General features: G+C 40.3%; 1 protein-coding gene across 1 annotated transcript in view; it reads right to left on the minus strand.

Moving 5' to 3' along the window:
• Nucleotides 1–14,088, minus strand: part of si:dkey-251i10.3 (uncharacterized protein LOC553498 homolog) — a 36,663-nt gene extending 22,575 nt beyond the window's left edge. The window contains exons 1-7 of the mRNA XM_067997004.1: nucleotides 13,876–14,088; nucleotides 10,150–10,225; nucleotides 6,550–6,620; nucleotides 5,936–6,000; nucleotides 4,373–4,521; nucleotides 3,544–3,699; nucleotides 1,257–1,376 (exon numbers count right to left, since the gene is read on the minus strand). Of these exons, the coding sequence (XP_067853105.1) occupies nucleotides 1,257–1,376; nucleotides 3,544–3,699; nucleotides 4,373–4,521; nucleotides 5,936–6,000; nucleotides 6,550–6,620; nucleotides 10,150–10,225; nucleotides 13,876–13,934 (696 nt within the window). The 5' untranslated portion in view covers nucleotides 13,935–14,088. The remainder of the gene's footprint in view (nucleotides 1–1,256; nucleotides 1,377–3,543; nucleotides 3,700–4,372; nucleotides 4,522–5,935; nucleotides 6,001–6,549; nucleotides 6,621–10,149; nucleotides 10,226–13,875) is intronic.
• Nucleotides 14,089–16,680: the final 2,592 nt, after the last annotated feature.

Genomic DNA, 16,680 nt, shown 5'->3' on the forward strand with positions numbered 1-16,680 from the left:
TAAGGGGACTAACACTTGTGTGATAAATCATCTAACCCAATTTCAGGTTGGACGTCTTTCAGGTGTCCTTGGGGTGCAGGACGTTGGTCCCCAAAATTGGGCCCCATTGCACCCGATTTATGTCTGTAAGACGGGTGCAACAAGGTTCAATTTCTCAACAATTCAAACATTCAAAGCTATCTCTTTCTGGTGTAACTAGCTGGTTCAAATCTGGCATCTTTAAACTTAACTTTGAATCTTTTTAATGTATTCCCCTCCGCTGCTTGCCACCCTATGATTTTCTGTCCATTAATTTTAATGGATGGGAAATCACAGTCAGCTGGGAGCAGAAGCAGAAAGTCCAGGTCAACAGACCCACAAATACACAACAGAATATAGTGCAGGTAAATGACAGTATAGCTAGATTCAAGTAGGTTGCGAGATTGTAACAAAGGGTGGAGGTTCAGATTACATTAAAATTTTGAAACTCAGTAAAGATTTTGAGCAATTTGTTGGGTTTTGGACAGGTTATTCTCGAAGGTAGCTTTGGAAGTACATCTAGTGAATGGAACTGATGTTGATTGGTGAACCAATCAGCTTGGTTCACCAAACAGATGATTATTTGAGTGACTCAATTTTTTCCCCCTTCAGAAACGAGATGGAAAGCAGTTAAGGTATGACGGTTTTTTGAGATGTGGTGCTTTGAACACACACTAGATACCAGATTTTTAAAATTGTGTAGATATGTATACGTTGTATTAAAAAACTTAGTGGTTGGCGAGATCTGGGTGAGGTGACTTTTTTAAAAAATTACTTTTTTGTGAATCATCGGACTTCTCAAGGTGGGAGATTTTAGTCCTGAGGACTTCAACACTTGCGAGATCAGGCATTCAGTATCAAGCATTTCTATATCAGGTGGGTATTTTCAATGCAGAATAAAGCTCCCTCCACTCTGTCCAAAACTCTGAAGATCTCCTCCCATTGCACCAGTATAACATTTTCCATTCCTCACACCAGCTATTCTTTGGTCTCTCTCAGTGAGACTGTCAATTTACTGTGGCTGTAGCCTACTGGACATTGGATTGAGAATGTCCAAGCTCATTTCATGCAGGACCTTCATAGTCAGCAGAGGAAACTTTCATCACATCAGCCTGACTGGATTTGCACTCCACTCCCAAAGATGAAAGGCCTGTGTCTATTTAGTCCACTGCATCATCCAGTAACTCAACAACTGTATGCAAGTGATATAACCTCTATACAAGGAGTGTGAAGCATACCTCCTCCAGACTCATAGCTCGGAGGGAAGCCTGTTCTGTAGCTGTCAGTATTGGCTCAGTCAGTGGCTGCTTGTTCTTGTGCAGCAAGTTAAAAATCTCCTGTTCCAGGGGTGTCCGTGCCTGGAATAAACAAATAAAATTAAGGACAAATCACCTTGTAGAGTTTATTTTAAATTTTCTCCCCTCCTCTCCTGCAGGCAGTGACTCATGCTGGTGTAGTTTCATGGTGCATTAGTAGACGTGGCACCTCACCAGTCGAATTAAAGGGAATGTGGTCACATGGATAGAGAAGTTTAGGGGGGCATTTAATAAAGTGTTGAGATAAAATGAAGTTCTCAGACTGAAAAAAAAATCAGCGAGTGGTGTTCCACAGGGTCGACGTTGGGGCTGATCTTATTCACTAAATACATAAATCTTCAGACTTCGGAATAATATTGAAATTTGCTAATGACACCTAATGGAAGTATGGAAATTGTGACAAGGATTATGAAAAACTACGAGAGGACATAGATGAGTTAGTAGATAGGCAAATAGGTAGTAGATACAATTCAAATGTAGAGAAAAATGAAATAATACAGTATAGAAGAATAGGGAAAGGAAATTTACTCTTAAGTGGTAAGATTTTAAGCAGAGAGACTTTGGCATGCATATACATAAGCCATTAAAGGTGACCATGCAAGTAAATAAGGCCCTAAAGTAGGCAAACGGAATCCATGGTTTTATATCTAGAAGCATTGAATATAAAAGCAAGAAGGAAATGTTGAACTTGTACAAGATCTTGGTTCGGCTGCAGTTGGAGTATTGTGTACTGTTTTGGGCATCCTATTATAGGAAGTTTTTAAAAGCAATGGAAAAGGTATGGGGTAAATTCATTAGGATGTTACCAGGGATGAGGGTTATAGTCATGGAGAGACTTGAGAAGTTAGGGCTTTTTTTCCCCCACTGAGAAGTTCTTCAAAATTATGAAGTCTTATGATAAGGTAAATAGTGATAGATGGTTTCCACTGATGATAATGAGCGGGTACACATTTAAGATAATCATAAAAAGAATTAAGGAAGAGTTAGAAAAAATGTCTTTACATGGTTAGAATGTGAAATTGTTGAAAAAGTCAAAAAATTATTTTAAAAAAGAACTAGATAGCTGCTTGAAAAAGAATAATTATCAAAAGGGGAGTGAGCAAGAGAATGAGATTGGACTAGGTAGCTCATATGGAGAAAAACATTGATGTAGATTTGATGGAACGAATGGTTTGTTTCTGTGCATTTTATGATTCCTAATGTTTCCATTGTTTATGCATAAGTCTACACAGTGAGTGTCAACAGGCTATTTTACCACAGGGCATCACAGACAAGACCAATCCTGTCCTCACCCAACATCTACACGCGCGCTTCGTCGCCGGAGTGTGGGGGGGTCTGGTCACGGGAAACCCATTAGAGGTAAAACCCTAGCTGATTTTTCCCTCTCTTTGGTCTGAGCCGTTGAAACCAGTTGCAACATCCTATCTGCTGGCGCTGGTGAGATCAACTAAGTAAGCATCAGGCTTTGAAGCTAGAGCCTTCTTGATCTGTATGGCTCAGCTACTCACTGCCTTAACTAGATTTTTTTTTTAAAAATCGAGGGAGCCACAAATCTTATTTCTACTCAGCTGTAATACATATATTGCACACAAAGGATATATACATAAGACAGAAGGTTCCACAGAGCAATGGGACATTGGCTCATGTCAATGATTTTCTGCATGCTGAGTTCCTGGTCTGAATCATACTGGTATAGGAAGATGCTGATCCAAGGACAGGTACTGTCTTATAGGGGCAGAGCCTCAACCCTGCACGATTCCTAGAAGACAAGTTTTCTGACACAGACCTACGTAACTCAATCGAGTCTTCGGTGCTTGTGGGTAATGAGAGCTGTCTCACTGGTGTTGGCTCGTGTGGTTAAATGGATTTTTCATTCAGGATTCCTGTTAAGATACTCCCAAGCTCCAAAGGTTTCTATATGAGCAACTCCTTTTGAACAAAGGACTTACCAAAAGTGGTTTTCTACTCTTTGCAGCTGCTAAATGAGGATCAGCATCAACAGGAGTATGAATGCCTGGTCCACATCCCCACAGCAATTGTGCACACCTGGCCTTGGGCTTAGGAAAGGGAGATGGGCATTCCCCCTGTGGCCATCCTTTGATTAAGGGCTCACTGTGGGAAATTTCACTTTTGGCTTGTTGATGTAACAAGCACAGCAATGCAACTCTTCCCAAAAAGTATCCTCCATGTACCGTGAGCTGCACCATACCTTCCAGCCTGCTATTATTTCCTCCACTGGTTTGACAGTAAGTGGTTCCTCATTTAGTGGAAAGATGAGCTGCTCCGCTTTCCGGTTCTGTAGCACGGTGCGGTCCCATTTTGTAACCGCCTTTGACGTTTTCTCATATGCCAATGACCTTTGAATCTATCGAGAGAAGCAAACAGTCATTATCTACTTTCAAAATGTTCCAATAATCAACTATTAATAGCAAATTGGTACCAAGCTAAACCCATTTCAGTCTTATCGGGGTACTTAGTTTATTCAATAGAAACTGTGTGTTGCTAATATGAAAGACTGTTTTGTAAGTGTGATGGAGTTGGAATTTCTATATCTGGGCTGCAGCCAGTCTTATACCTATCACCTACCAATTCTGAGAAATGGCCTCAATCTGAAATGTTAACCTGTATTTTTTCTTTCAGATACTGATGAACATGCAGTGTATACAGAGCATTTTATGTTCTTATTATAGCTATCATACAGATCTAGTGTCATTACATGCATTACACTACTAAAATAATAAAACTGACCAGCATATCAGACATTACGAGCTGATCGGTGTAATCAGGAAAACATCAACAATGAAATTGAATGGTGTCAACACTTTTTTTGTTTTATTTTCATTAATATCTCAAGAGTCAAATGGTTTCAACTTCACAAAATTTGGGCCACTTTATCTGAAACATTTTAATGTTTTCTTCCTTTGTGATGCATTAATTTATTTCTGAGAGCAAGTGGTCAGCAAACACAAAATTATCACAATTCAAAAGATAGCCCGTAGCCATTTCCTATGCACTATATGAAAGCTAAAATAATTCACCTTTTCACTTTGCTGTTTGCTGAGGGGTAAACCTAGGGTCTTGTTTGTCTTCCCAAATTTCTTGAGCTGTTTTTTCACACTGTTCAGTGAGGAAGAGGATGGTTGGATGGTTCCCAGCAAATCTGATAGCTTAATCTTCTCATTAGCACCTAGAACAAAGAGTGGGAGTTGATTAAATCAATTAAAAATCTGAAGTGACAGAAAATTAAACAGTAAATAATTAACTAACCTAACTTGTCATCCAGCTAGGCAAAATGGATATGATGCCCGTGCATACACTGTATTCGGAGATTTATATTTTATTCTAAAAGACAGCAGACATTCTTACCCCAGCCTACTTTTGTCGCAAATTTTCTCCCCTTGTCCTCTTGTGCAAGTGTTGACTCCTTGCTGCAGCTGGGCTCCAGGTACTCTCTGGTATCTTGCCCAAATGGCCATTCTTCACCTATGAGCCTTGACAAGTGCCAGCAGGCTACTTGAGCACATGGGGTGATGGGGGAAATCATAGCTGAGGCCAATCTTTTCTCACCCAATGTCCAAACGCATACCCCTCCAGCAAGCAATGTTGAATAGTGACCAAGAACAGTAAAGTCATTGGAATATCATCTCCAAGTCACACACCATCTTCAATGTGTACTGCCATTCCGCAATCATTGTTGGGTCTAAATCCTAGATTTCTCTACCTAACGTTACCATGGGAGCAGCATCTCCACAACACTGCAGTGATCCAAGAAGAAGGTACACCACTACCTTCTCAGGGTTCCAAATGTGGCCGTGCCAGCATCGCTCATGTCCAGATAACAAGTTTTTTAAAAACTGCAGCTAATTTTTTTCTCCCCAGACCAAATCAGCTAATTTTGGGACATTTGTAATCTCATGATCCAGAAATAACAATTCTTTAAGGGTCCAGGCACTTAGAGAGGCATTTATTTGCCAACATTGATGGAGCACATTATTCCAATGTTATTAAGATGGCTTCTTGTGGCAAATCTATTGAGATGCTGAACTGGATGCATAAACTTCTCAGAGGAATTAAATATTGAATCATGATAAATGGACACTCGTGTTCTCATCACAACATTTGTACACGGTGACATGTCTACACTGACAATTCTAATCATTCCTAACTTGGACTAGACTTCCTAGCAAGGTCCATCGTTATAGAGAGGGAGGGAAAGATTAGTAGGTTAATAAACCTAGGCCAGTCTCACCCACGTCAGAGGGATTGGTTTTAAGGCAACCTGGGAGCAAGCTTTTTGTCTGGCCTCTCAGTTAGCGAATGTATCATGCACAGAACTACTACTTAAAAACAAAGAGGTTTTAAAAATTGTGTTGGTTCGTATTGTTGGCCTAAGCAAATGAAAGCTGTTGGGTAATCATATGAGTGGGTACAGACAAGGAAACAAGGAAAGAATTTGAAAAAAGAACAAGAGGCAAAGGAGACCGACAAACAAAGACAAAGAAAAATAGAAGTGTGAGTGCATAATACATTGAGGCCAATGCTACAGACATTCTTGCTGGCTTTACAGGTTATTTGAGCAAAAAATCTCCTCGGTACCGTACCTTCTGAACTGACAGTGAACTCTGAAACCTGCAAGCTGGCCTCTGTCCTCTCTGCCAACTTCTTCCTGGAATCAAGACGAAAATGAGGAACATAGTGTAATTGTTTATTACAGTAGGACAATGTTTATCCCAGTTGGGAAAACACTGTCCAAAGAAGTGATTCATTTGGATAATTGATTGTATATTAATTATAATGTGCTGCATTAGAGGATATTAATTCAGCATAGAAGCAGATATATAGAATGATGAAATAATTATTTCCAATGCTGAAAATTATAAAATGGAATTATGCAAATACATGGAACATTTCTTTACATAGAATGTACAGCACAGAAACAGGCCATTCAGCCCAACAGGTCTACACTCGGTACTTTCAAAACACTGCAGTCCTACTACAGAAAATTAATTTTGATGTTGCGCGGAATGAGTTAACAATCCTACTTTTGATTCTCTCACAAAATGCTTCCCAGTCACATAAGCAGTTACACTATTTATTGCTGGTTGCCTGTCAGAACTATTAATTGTTCAGTGATGTAAACCACTGCACCATGTGGCACACACAAAAGGTCACGTCAGTTCTCACTGTCACTTGTAAGGACCCTGGATATCATTACCTTTTCTTGTCACTGAGGGAGCTAATCGCCTCCAGCAGCTTTTGGTGCTTCCTCTCATCATCGCTGCCATCCTACAAAATGTAAAATTAAAAAAAGTCAGTGACTCCACAAAAGGAAGAATCTAATAATAGATAGCCAATACTACTGGTGCAGATTCAAGTCTTTCAACTGTTTTAATCCTAAATGTCTTTGTCCACCAGGAAACATCATCACTATTATGAAAGCTATGACTTATTCATACTGTACATCAGTGCAGCTCAGCTAATATCAAATCCTACTTCTAATAATTCTTTTCAGACATAAATCTCTCAAGCAAGATGAGGATCTAGTGGTGCAGAAGATGTACTTCAAATGGCACAGTCATTTGGCCTCCTAAAATCAGCACTAAATTGTTTGCATAGGTGCAGAGCCCTTCTAAAATGTTCAAGCTTTTCAAACCCAAGCTTTGCATCATCTGATTCAGTGTTTTTCAAACCTATGTCGAAATATACAGATCTGAACATACGCCTGGATACCCCTTATCCTAAAGGAAAACAGCGCAAAATTTTATTCTTTTATTATTGATATATACACACAGCAAGAAGTTCAACAAGTAGAGAATAAAGAAATCTGATGACAGACAAGACAGAAATCTGCTGGCTTCTTCGATCCCTCGAGATCCCTTATGAGCCTTGAGCATTCAGGGATTCCAATTTGAAAATGTATGACCTGATCATTAATTCCTGATTTATCTCAGCTTTTTTATTTCTGTCAACCTGGTTGGCGCACTTCGCCATGGACCTTGTTTTCTCAATAATCATAAAAATAATCCTGCAACAAGGGTTAACTTTATAAGCCTTCTGCACTTCCAAGATGTCGATGCCTATAATCCTTTCAAAGCTGATGAAAACAAATGGAGATAAATGCAAAGCATCATCTGCTCTCCAACATCCACCACCCATTCAAAAAGGAAGGCCTCTGTACAACAAACTGCCCTTTACCCAGAAAATACCCTGAAAAACTATTGACATAGACTTAATTTAACATTTATACATCATTTAGGTGCTACTGATATCATTTAAGATTGATTCTTAAACTACCACCTAACTTCAGATCTTGCTCGTTTAGAATTAAATTTCCTGCCATGGTTTCATACAGCAAGGATTGCTAGCAGCTGCATATTAAAGCTGTATGACCTGGAAGTCTTATAAATGTGTTTCCAATTCTAAAAATTAAAAAATAAATTTAGAAAATAAAAATATATATTTCAAAATGTCTTTTCCTGATTGTAGGGCAACATGTTGCTGATGTACACACAGTATAAATTTAGAAAAACAAAAAAAAAACCAAAATACTACCCAGCATTATGGAATGACTTAATTACAGAATAGAACAATTCAAGTTGTCATCATCTCAAATTTTAAAAACCTAGCAGAACTCATTTCACTTTGTTTATACTTTTGGTTATGACATTGCTACAATGTGTTATAATGTTGTTACAAATAGTGAATGTGACACAAATTCATTATAGAATAACGAGCACTTGAGTGAAGCTGCAAAACTAAAATGGGGGCGGGGTGGGGGTTGGAGTGAGTGTGATCTGATATATAAAAGGAGAAAGTTCAAGTTTTGGTGTTTAACTCTATGGACCAAACCATGGTCTTTTATTTTCCGAATACCTGTAGATTTATACATCTATGTATTTATATAATTAAAAGTCTTGTACATAGCATGTCACACAAAAAACAATTTTCCAAGTTTCTTCATACCAGGCAGCATCCCAGTGAATATACGCTGTACCCTTTCTATCGCCTCAACATCATACAGCATGGAGCCCGAAGCTGCACACAGTATGCCAACTGTGGTCTTACTAAGGTTTTATATAGGTTGACCATTACATCTTAGGTTTTATATTCTATATCTTTCTCCATTAAACCCAGTAGTGCAATAGTTTTTTTTAAAAAATGGTCTTATCCACTTCAAATGCTGCTTTTAATGGCCTTGTGGATCTGAAACCCCAAATCCTTCTGCTGTTCTTCCACACCACTCAGCCTTTACCTATTCAAGGTATAATTATTACTCTTCTTAAAAAAAAAACCAAAATGTACCACCTCACATTTACTGACATTGAATTCCATCCACTACATTTTTGTCCAATCCACCATCTTATCAATATCCCCATGCAACTTCCTTTGGTCTCCAAAGAACCTCGGCTGCATCCCATCAGGTCCCAACACTTTGTCCTCTTTTGGCTTAATTAACTTTTCCAATAGTTTTCTTTTATTTATTATAATACTTGTAAAAGCACATTCTACTTAAAGGGAAAGCACCTTCTTGAAATGTATGACAATCCTTTATTGCTTTGTTTACAAATGCATGCACTATGATTCAAATTGTGTTGAAATATAGTATTACAATTTGGGTTTCTTCCCAATACAAAAGACAGATTTCAGTGGTAAGCTTGAAACTCCCATATTAAAAGTTTAAGCTCACAACAGGTGCATATTTCTAAAACATATAGTTGTAAGAATTCTGATAAAAGTACTCTTTAAGAATCTTGAAATGACATGTTGTGTTGGACTCAGAAAACTGGTTAAAGTTTTGATGTAATGTAAATAATGTATTGCTTTAAATCCACTTTTACTTCTGTATAATTTTGCTTCTTAACAAACTTGCTTTTTAGTTTTTAGCCTGAGGTACATAGTCTGGTATTGTGGTGTTTTCTGGTGCTTATGAGAGATCTGAACACACAGTGGATAAGCTATGTTATCCAAACCTTGATCTTACCCTCAAAAAATCTTGGATAGCTTTGCCAATGAACTCTTGCATCACTGGGATATGCGCCCCTATAACAATGTAGCTTATCCACTGTGTGTCCAGATCTCTCGTAACCACCAGAAAACACACTACCAGATTATATACCTCAGGCTAAAAACTAAAAAGCAAGTTTGTTAAGAAGCAAAATTATACAGAAGTGAAAGTATATTTAAAGTAATACATTACATCAAAACTTTAACCAGTTTTCTGAGTCCAACACAACATGTCATTTCAAGATTCTTAAAGAGTACTTTTATCAGAATTCTTACAACTATATGTTTTAGAAATACGCACCTGTTGTGAGCTTAAACTTTTGGTATGGGAGTTTCAAAGCACAACCTTCTGACCCAGGGAGAGTGCCACCAACTGAGCAAAGCTGATACACAAATCATTACCATTACTGTAAGGTGGGGTTTCCAAGCATTTTTGTCTTTGGGCCATATAAATGCTATCACTAAGCCTCGGGGGCCTAACAGAGTTTAAGATCAAGGTTCCCATTAATTTATATTACCACTGATACTAACAGATCTTGTTCTAATTTATGGTTTATCACCAATGAGACAGCAGCACTAGGAAGAACCCTTCCCAAATCGCCAAAAACCTCCAGGATCACAAAATTCAACAGGACAAAATCAGTGAATAAGAAACACGAGCACAAATAGGAATTAGTCACATGGGCTTTAATGTCCATTTTCCCAAAGTTTAGGGGCTGCATGAGACTAGTGGGATGCAGTTTGATCATCTCTGCTTTTCAGTAACAAAAGTGACAATTTAAAAAAAAACACTTCAGAGAGAATATATTACCTCATCCTCACTTGCAGTCAAGACATGTTCAGTCTTAAACAAATCTTCCTCTTCCGCTCCAAGGGAAAGTAAATTTCTGAGAAACAGAAAAATACAAGGTCATTCACAATTCATACAGATTTGAATAAACCAAAGCCAAAACATTTTGCAAAACAACAGATTGATTTGACAAAAGCTGGGTAGCAGTGACCTACCTCAACTAAATTATTTCAAAAATGATACTGAAATTATGCCAGTCAACTGAGAATTTGATTGTAAGCAAGCCAAGAACAGCAGAAACCGATTCCTGACCCCACCCTATTCACACCATGGTGCTGCTTCCAGAGACAGGGAACACCACCTCAAGAGCAAAATGCCGCCAGCAACAAACGTTGGATGCTGGCCGTCATTTTGCTCTGCTACAGGCTCAGCTCTTAATCCACCCATATGGGCCAGCAAAATGTAAAGTGCAGTGCTGGCCTGAACATACCTTCCCTGATAGTATCTTACATTATAAAAGTGCAGCTGAAGGCAAATGCATGGTTCTTTCACTGTTAGCTGCAGAGAGAAATATAAATTGCATATAAACATGTTCTGGTGACAGCAGAGTCCTTCTTTATCTCTAGATTTGCCAGGTCTATTTCTGCCTCGCATCTCATGGAGAACAACATTTGGTGGAAATGTAAATTGGGGAGGAAGGAGAACACACCGCTGGGCACAGCATCATTGGTCTCTCCCCTAAGCGGACCTCACATACCTATAATCCAGAATGTACCTTTCACTGCCCAATACCTAGTTAAACAGCAGCATGACTTAGAGATTGCAAGAGATCCCTTATTTTGTATACCGGATATTCAAATATTGCATATGCATTCTCCTCTCTTTGCAGAAGGCAGACTGAAAGAAAAAAAAGTCTTTGAGGTCTGGGTTCCCACACAGGCAGTAATCAAAGAGTGCTACAGTGTAAAAGTATCACAGTTGTTCAGGTATTGCCACTGGTCTCAGAATCTGACTCAGTACAGAAAGTCAAATGAGCAACCAGATCACATAACAAAACTGCATTAGCTGGAAGTTCTGCAATATAAATGGTGTTTGAGGATTCTTACTACTAATCTGATTTTATGTGTACAAGAAAAGGAACATCACCATGAGACATGCAGAAATTGATGCAGTTAACAGGTGAATTACTGTACCATGTCTTTATGTCATTCCAATACACTCGGACCTGCTATCATGTATTATATTAATCTACATATAACAGTGTATTTTGATGAATGATCTAGGCTTTTGAGTGGACGAGTTCTACTGATGCAAAGAAACACTGCAGAACAATATACATGTGAAGAACACACTACACGTGGCAATGAGTTTAAAAGAAACTTTTTCCCCCTCTTGCAAAAACTGCACTTATGTTTAAAGATTTGATGAAATATTCCCATTTTTAAAGCTGGAGTACTATATATTGGCAGGTTGTTAATAAATCAGTTTAGTTTGAGAACTACAGTAAGCCAGTATCAAAATATTTTCCACAACAGGGAGCCTGTATTTACCTATAATCATACAACTTGCAAATACATAGTGCCATTATTTTTAAAAAAAAATTATTCAGTCTCGTGATATGGGCGATATTGGTCAATGAAGACATGGGTGATGGGCGAGTGGGACTTAGTGTGGTACAGGATAATGGCAAACGAGTGTTGCACAATTTGGAGCATGTGGATAGCGGAGAAAGGAAGGAAGACAAATCCACTGCTCAAAGACATGCATTAAGAGTTTAAGCGATGGACGAGCAGAGGTATGAGTAGAAAAAGACGGTGCTGCACAGGTGGTCTTTGTGGTGAAGAATACATGAGGTCTGAAACTCAGTTCGCCGTTGAAAAGGACGCCACGGTTAGGAAAGGTCTGGTTGAGCCTAAGACCATGCTGGAAGGGTGGGGGGGGGGGTGGAGAAATCCTTAGCAAGGGAACAGAGTTTGTGGCAGAGGCCGAAGCCTTTGAGTTTCCCAATGTTGAAGTGGAGGAAGTTGTGACTCATCCAAGACTGAATACAGAAATAAATACTGGAACAACAGATATTTGAAATGGGGAGGACTAGTTACACTGATGCACACATTGTCATTGAAATTTGAAAGGTAGTTTGCTCCTGAATTGATTTGTTACTGCTGGAACGTGATAATCAAGATATGAATCAAAATAGGAAAACTCACAAAGAACACCTTATAACTTTTAAACACATGACTAGGAGTGCACTATGGAATGCAAGAAAAAATACATGTACTTACATAGTACCATATCATTAAATCATCAAAACAATTAGTTACTTTTTGGAGTGGAATGACTTTTACTATGTAGGCAAACACAACAGCCATTCTGCTCCAACAATAACCCACAAACAAATAACTAGAGAGTTTGTTTTAGGTGGTACTGTAATTATTGAGGGAGCAATCTTGGCCAGGTACAAAGAGAACTCCCACTCTTCTTCCAATAGTGCAAGAAGATGTTAATATCCACCTGAACAGAACCTTATTTTAATGTCTTATCCAAAGGTTGGCACCTTCAACAAAACAGTGCTCCTTCAGTACTGCAATGGAGTGCCTGCCTATTGTATTGTCTCAAGTCCTGATGTGGCAGTCAACCATATAGTCCAGAAAGAGATTGCTAGCAACTAAGTCCAGCTGTCACAGAAGATATAGTCAATATTCTGATGTATGTTTGGTGTCTTCCAGAAAATAAAAAACACCAAATGGTCCAATCACATAATTCACACAAGTACCACAGGCTTAAGTGTGCCAAATCTGTTGCAACAACTGCAGTTTATTTTCTGTTTCTGTGAATCATCATGAAAATGCCAAACTTCTATTTCAAATACATATTTATGGTGTTGATATAACACCTTAGGAACGTTCTGAATGGCCTGCTCAAAAATCATTTTATCCTATCTGAAATTAGACAGGTGGCAACCCTAAATGTACATCATAATATTTCTTTTTTAAACAAAATGAGAGATAGGTGTAGGTCAATAATATAGAATTTTACAACACAGGAGAGATCATCTGGCCCATTATATCAGATCTCTGAAAGAGCTATCCATTCAGTCCATTCCCCATAACTATCTTTTTCAACTTCTGGGAAAAATAAAACAAAACTGCTGGAAATACGCAGCAAGTCTGTCAGCATCGGAAAGGCAGGTTAACTTTTTGATGGGAGTTAGAAAAATTACATACCCTGGAAAATAGTCTATCAGCCGCCAGCAGATGTAATTTTCTTTTTGAAGATATTAACAGTCAGCAATTTCACTGCATAAATCACCAATAAAGCATTTGACATTAGTCCCAGAGATCTGAACTGTTTTTTGTGGGAGTGCGGCACATTTCCTGCACCTTGGCCCCAACAATCTGTTTAAATCACTCCTGGGCTTAGGCAACACCGTGACACCTTATTCCTTGTAAAACTCCTGCTTCCATAAATATGTAAGGAATCTTACAACACCAGGTTATAGTCCAACAGTTTTATTTGAAAATCACAAGCTTTCGGAGGCTTTCTCCTTCGTCAGGTGTGAGTGAGCCTCCGAAAGCTTGTGATTTTCAAATAAAACAGTTGGACTATAACCTGGTGTTGTAAGATTCCTTACATTTGTCCACCCCAGTCCATCACCGGCATCTCCACATCATGGCTACTATCCGTAAATATGGTGCAGGATCGTCCACAGACCCCAACCTGAGCTGCAAGCCCCCTGCTCCTTCTCACCTAGTTAAACCCTTCTCCTTCTCCTTCTCCTTCTCCTTCTGCCCGATCCTCGTTGCCATCTTTCAGCCCCGGCACATGGATCCAGGCAACACACACTGCCGTCAACCGCCACACATCCGGGTAACAACCAACTGTCGCAAATCCCACCAACTCCTCTCCTGAACAGACAGACTGCCGTAAATCCGGTGGCGAGGGTTGCAGCAGTAGTAACCATGGTAACAGGCAGGGAGCTCGGCCCAGGGGACTTCCGCAACCCGGGTATTCTATAAGATCAAAGAACAATATTAAGATAAATATAACAATAATATAAACGTAACAACAATGACACAAATATAATGAAAACATAATAATAATCCTTTCAGGCCTCCTGCTGATGCACATTCGAACAAAGTGTGGACACTTTGCTACCGCCTGAGGAAGGGGAAAGCCCCCGAAAGCTTGTGGGATTAAAAATAAAATCGTTGGACTATAACTTGGTGTTGTAAAATTGTTTACAATTGTTAACCCCAGTCCATCACCGGCATCTCCACATCTCGTTTATAACAAGTAGTGTTTATTTCTTTTTAAATTGCAAACAAATGTACTTACTTTAAAAACTATTTATTATGAAGACAAACTTACAATAAACAATAACTAGAGTTACAATAGACATGTATCGCCCGTAACTATAAAGCGCTACTTGAATGTGTATATAAAGGCCAAGTGGTAATTTAAAAAACATAGGGAAGCACTATCAATGACATTGGAGTGGAAGGAGCAGCCCATTTAATAACCAACAATCACCTCCTGAGAGTAAATTCCTGCAGCAAATTCAAATGGCCAAGCACCCTGCTGTGTGTGGCCTCCAGCCTCTCCATCTCCAACACTAAGTGTCCATTGTAAACAATTTTACAACACCAAGTTATAGTCCAGCAATTTTATTTTAAATTCACAAGCTTTCGGAGATTTTCTCCTTCCTCAGGCAAATGTTTCAAGAGCTCCTTGAAGCCTACGCATTTATACATATTGAACAATACATGGTGTTTACAGACTGCCCCTGCAACTGCCCGTTGCCAAGGCAATCACCGTGTTCAGACAGAGAGGTGTCACCTGCAGAACCCCCGAATACACATTCAACAAAAAAACAAACAGGGAAAAAAAACAGAAAAAAAACACAGAGAGGCAGAAACATCCGGAAGGCAGAGAGAGCCAGCAAATGACCCATTATATTAAAAATAGATAACATTTGTTCGCTGGTGGGGTAACGTGTAGCGTGACATGAACCCAAGATCCCGGTTGAGGCCGTCCTCATGGGTGCGGAACTTGGCTATCAATTTCTGCTCGACGATTTTGCGTTGTCGTGTGTCTCGAAGGCCGCCTTGGAGTACGCTTACCCGAAGGTCGGTGGATGAATGTCCATGACTGCTGAAGTGTTCCCCGACTGGGAGGGAACCCTCCTGTTTGGCGATTGTTGCGCTGTGTCCGTTCATCCGTTGTCGCAGCGTCTGCATGGTCTCGCCAATGTACCATGCTCTGGGGCATCCTTTCCTGCAACGTATGAGGTAGACAACGTTGGCCGAGTCACAGGAGTATGAACCATGCACCTGGTGGGTGGTGTCATCTCGTGTGATGGTGGTATCTGTGTCGATGATCTGGCATGTCTTGCAGAGGTTACCGTGGCAGGGTTGTGTGGCGTCGTGGACGCTGTTCTCTTGAAAGCTAGGTAGTTTGCTGCGAACGATGGTCTGTTTGAGGTTGGGTGGCTGTTTAAAGGCGAGTAGTGGAGGTGTGGGGATGGCCATAGCGAGGTGTTTGTCCTCATTGATGACATGTTGAAGGCTGCGGAGAACATGGCGTAGTTTCTCCGCTCCGGGGAAGTACTGGACGACAAAGGGTACTCTGTTGGTTGCGTCCCGTGTTAGTCTCCTGAGGAGGTCTATGCGATTTTTTGCTGTGGCCCGTCGGAACTGTCGATCGATGAGTCGAGCGTCATATCCCGTTCTTACTAGGGCGTCTTTCAGCGTCTGTAGGTGTCCATCGCGTTCCTCCTCGTCTGAGCAGACCCTGTGTATTCGCAGGGCCTGTCCATAGGGGATGGCCTCTTTGACGTGGTTAGGGTGGAAGCTGGAAAAGTGGAGCATCGTGAGGTTGTCCGTGGGCTTGCGGTAGAGTGAGGTGCTGAGGTGCCCGTCTTTGATGGAGATTCGTGTGTCCAAGAAAGAAACTGATTCTGAGGAGTAGTCCATGGTGAGCTTGATGGTGGGATGGAACTTGTTGATGTTATCGTGTAGTCTCTTTAGTGATTCCTTGCCGTGGGTCCATAGAAAGAAAATGTCGTCGATGTATCTGGTGTATAGTGTTGGTTGGAGGTCTTGTGCAGTGAAGAAGTCCTGCTCGAACTTGTGCATGAAAATGTTGGCGTATTGGGGTGCGAATTTGGTCCCCATGGCTGTTCCGTGTGTTTGGGTAAAGAACTGGTTATCGAAGGTGAAGACATTGTGATCCAGGATGAAGCGGATGAGTTGTAGGATGGCTTCCGGAGATTGGCTGTTGTTGGTGTTGAGTATTGATGCTGTCGCAGCGATGCCGTCATCGTGGGGGATACTGGTGTATAGTGCCGAGACGTCCATCGTGGTGAGAAGTGTTCCTGGTTCAACTGGTCCGTGGGTACTGAGTTTTTGTAGGAAGTCTGTAGTGTCACGACAGAAGCTGGGGGTTCCCTGTACGATGGGTTTCAGGATGCCCTCGATGTATCCAGAGAGGTTCTCACACAGGGTTCCGTTGCCTGATACGATGGGACGTCCGGGTGTGTTGGCTTTGTGTATC

The sequence above is a fragment of the Heptranchias perlo genome, chromosome 15 (assembly GCF_035084215.1).
Source record: "Heptranchias perlo isolate sHepPer1 chromosome 15, sHepPer1.hap1, whole genome shotgun sequence".
In the NCBI taxonomy this organism is placed as follows: domain Eukaryota; kingdom Metazoa; phylum Chordata; class Chondrichthyes; order Hexanchiformes; family Hexanchidae; genus Heptranchias; species Heptranchias perlo.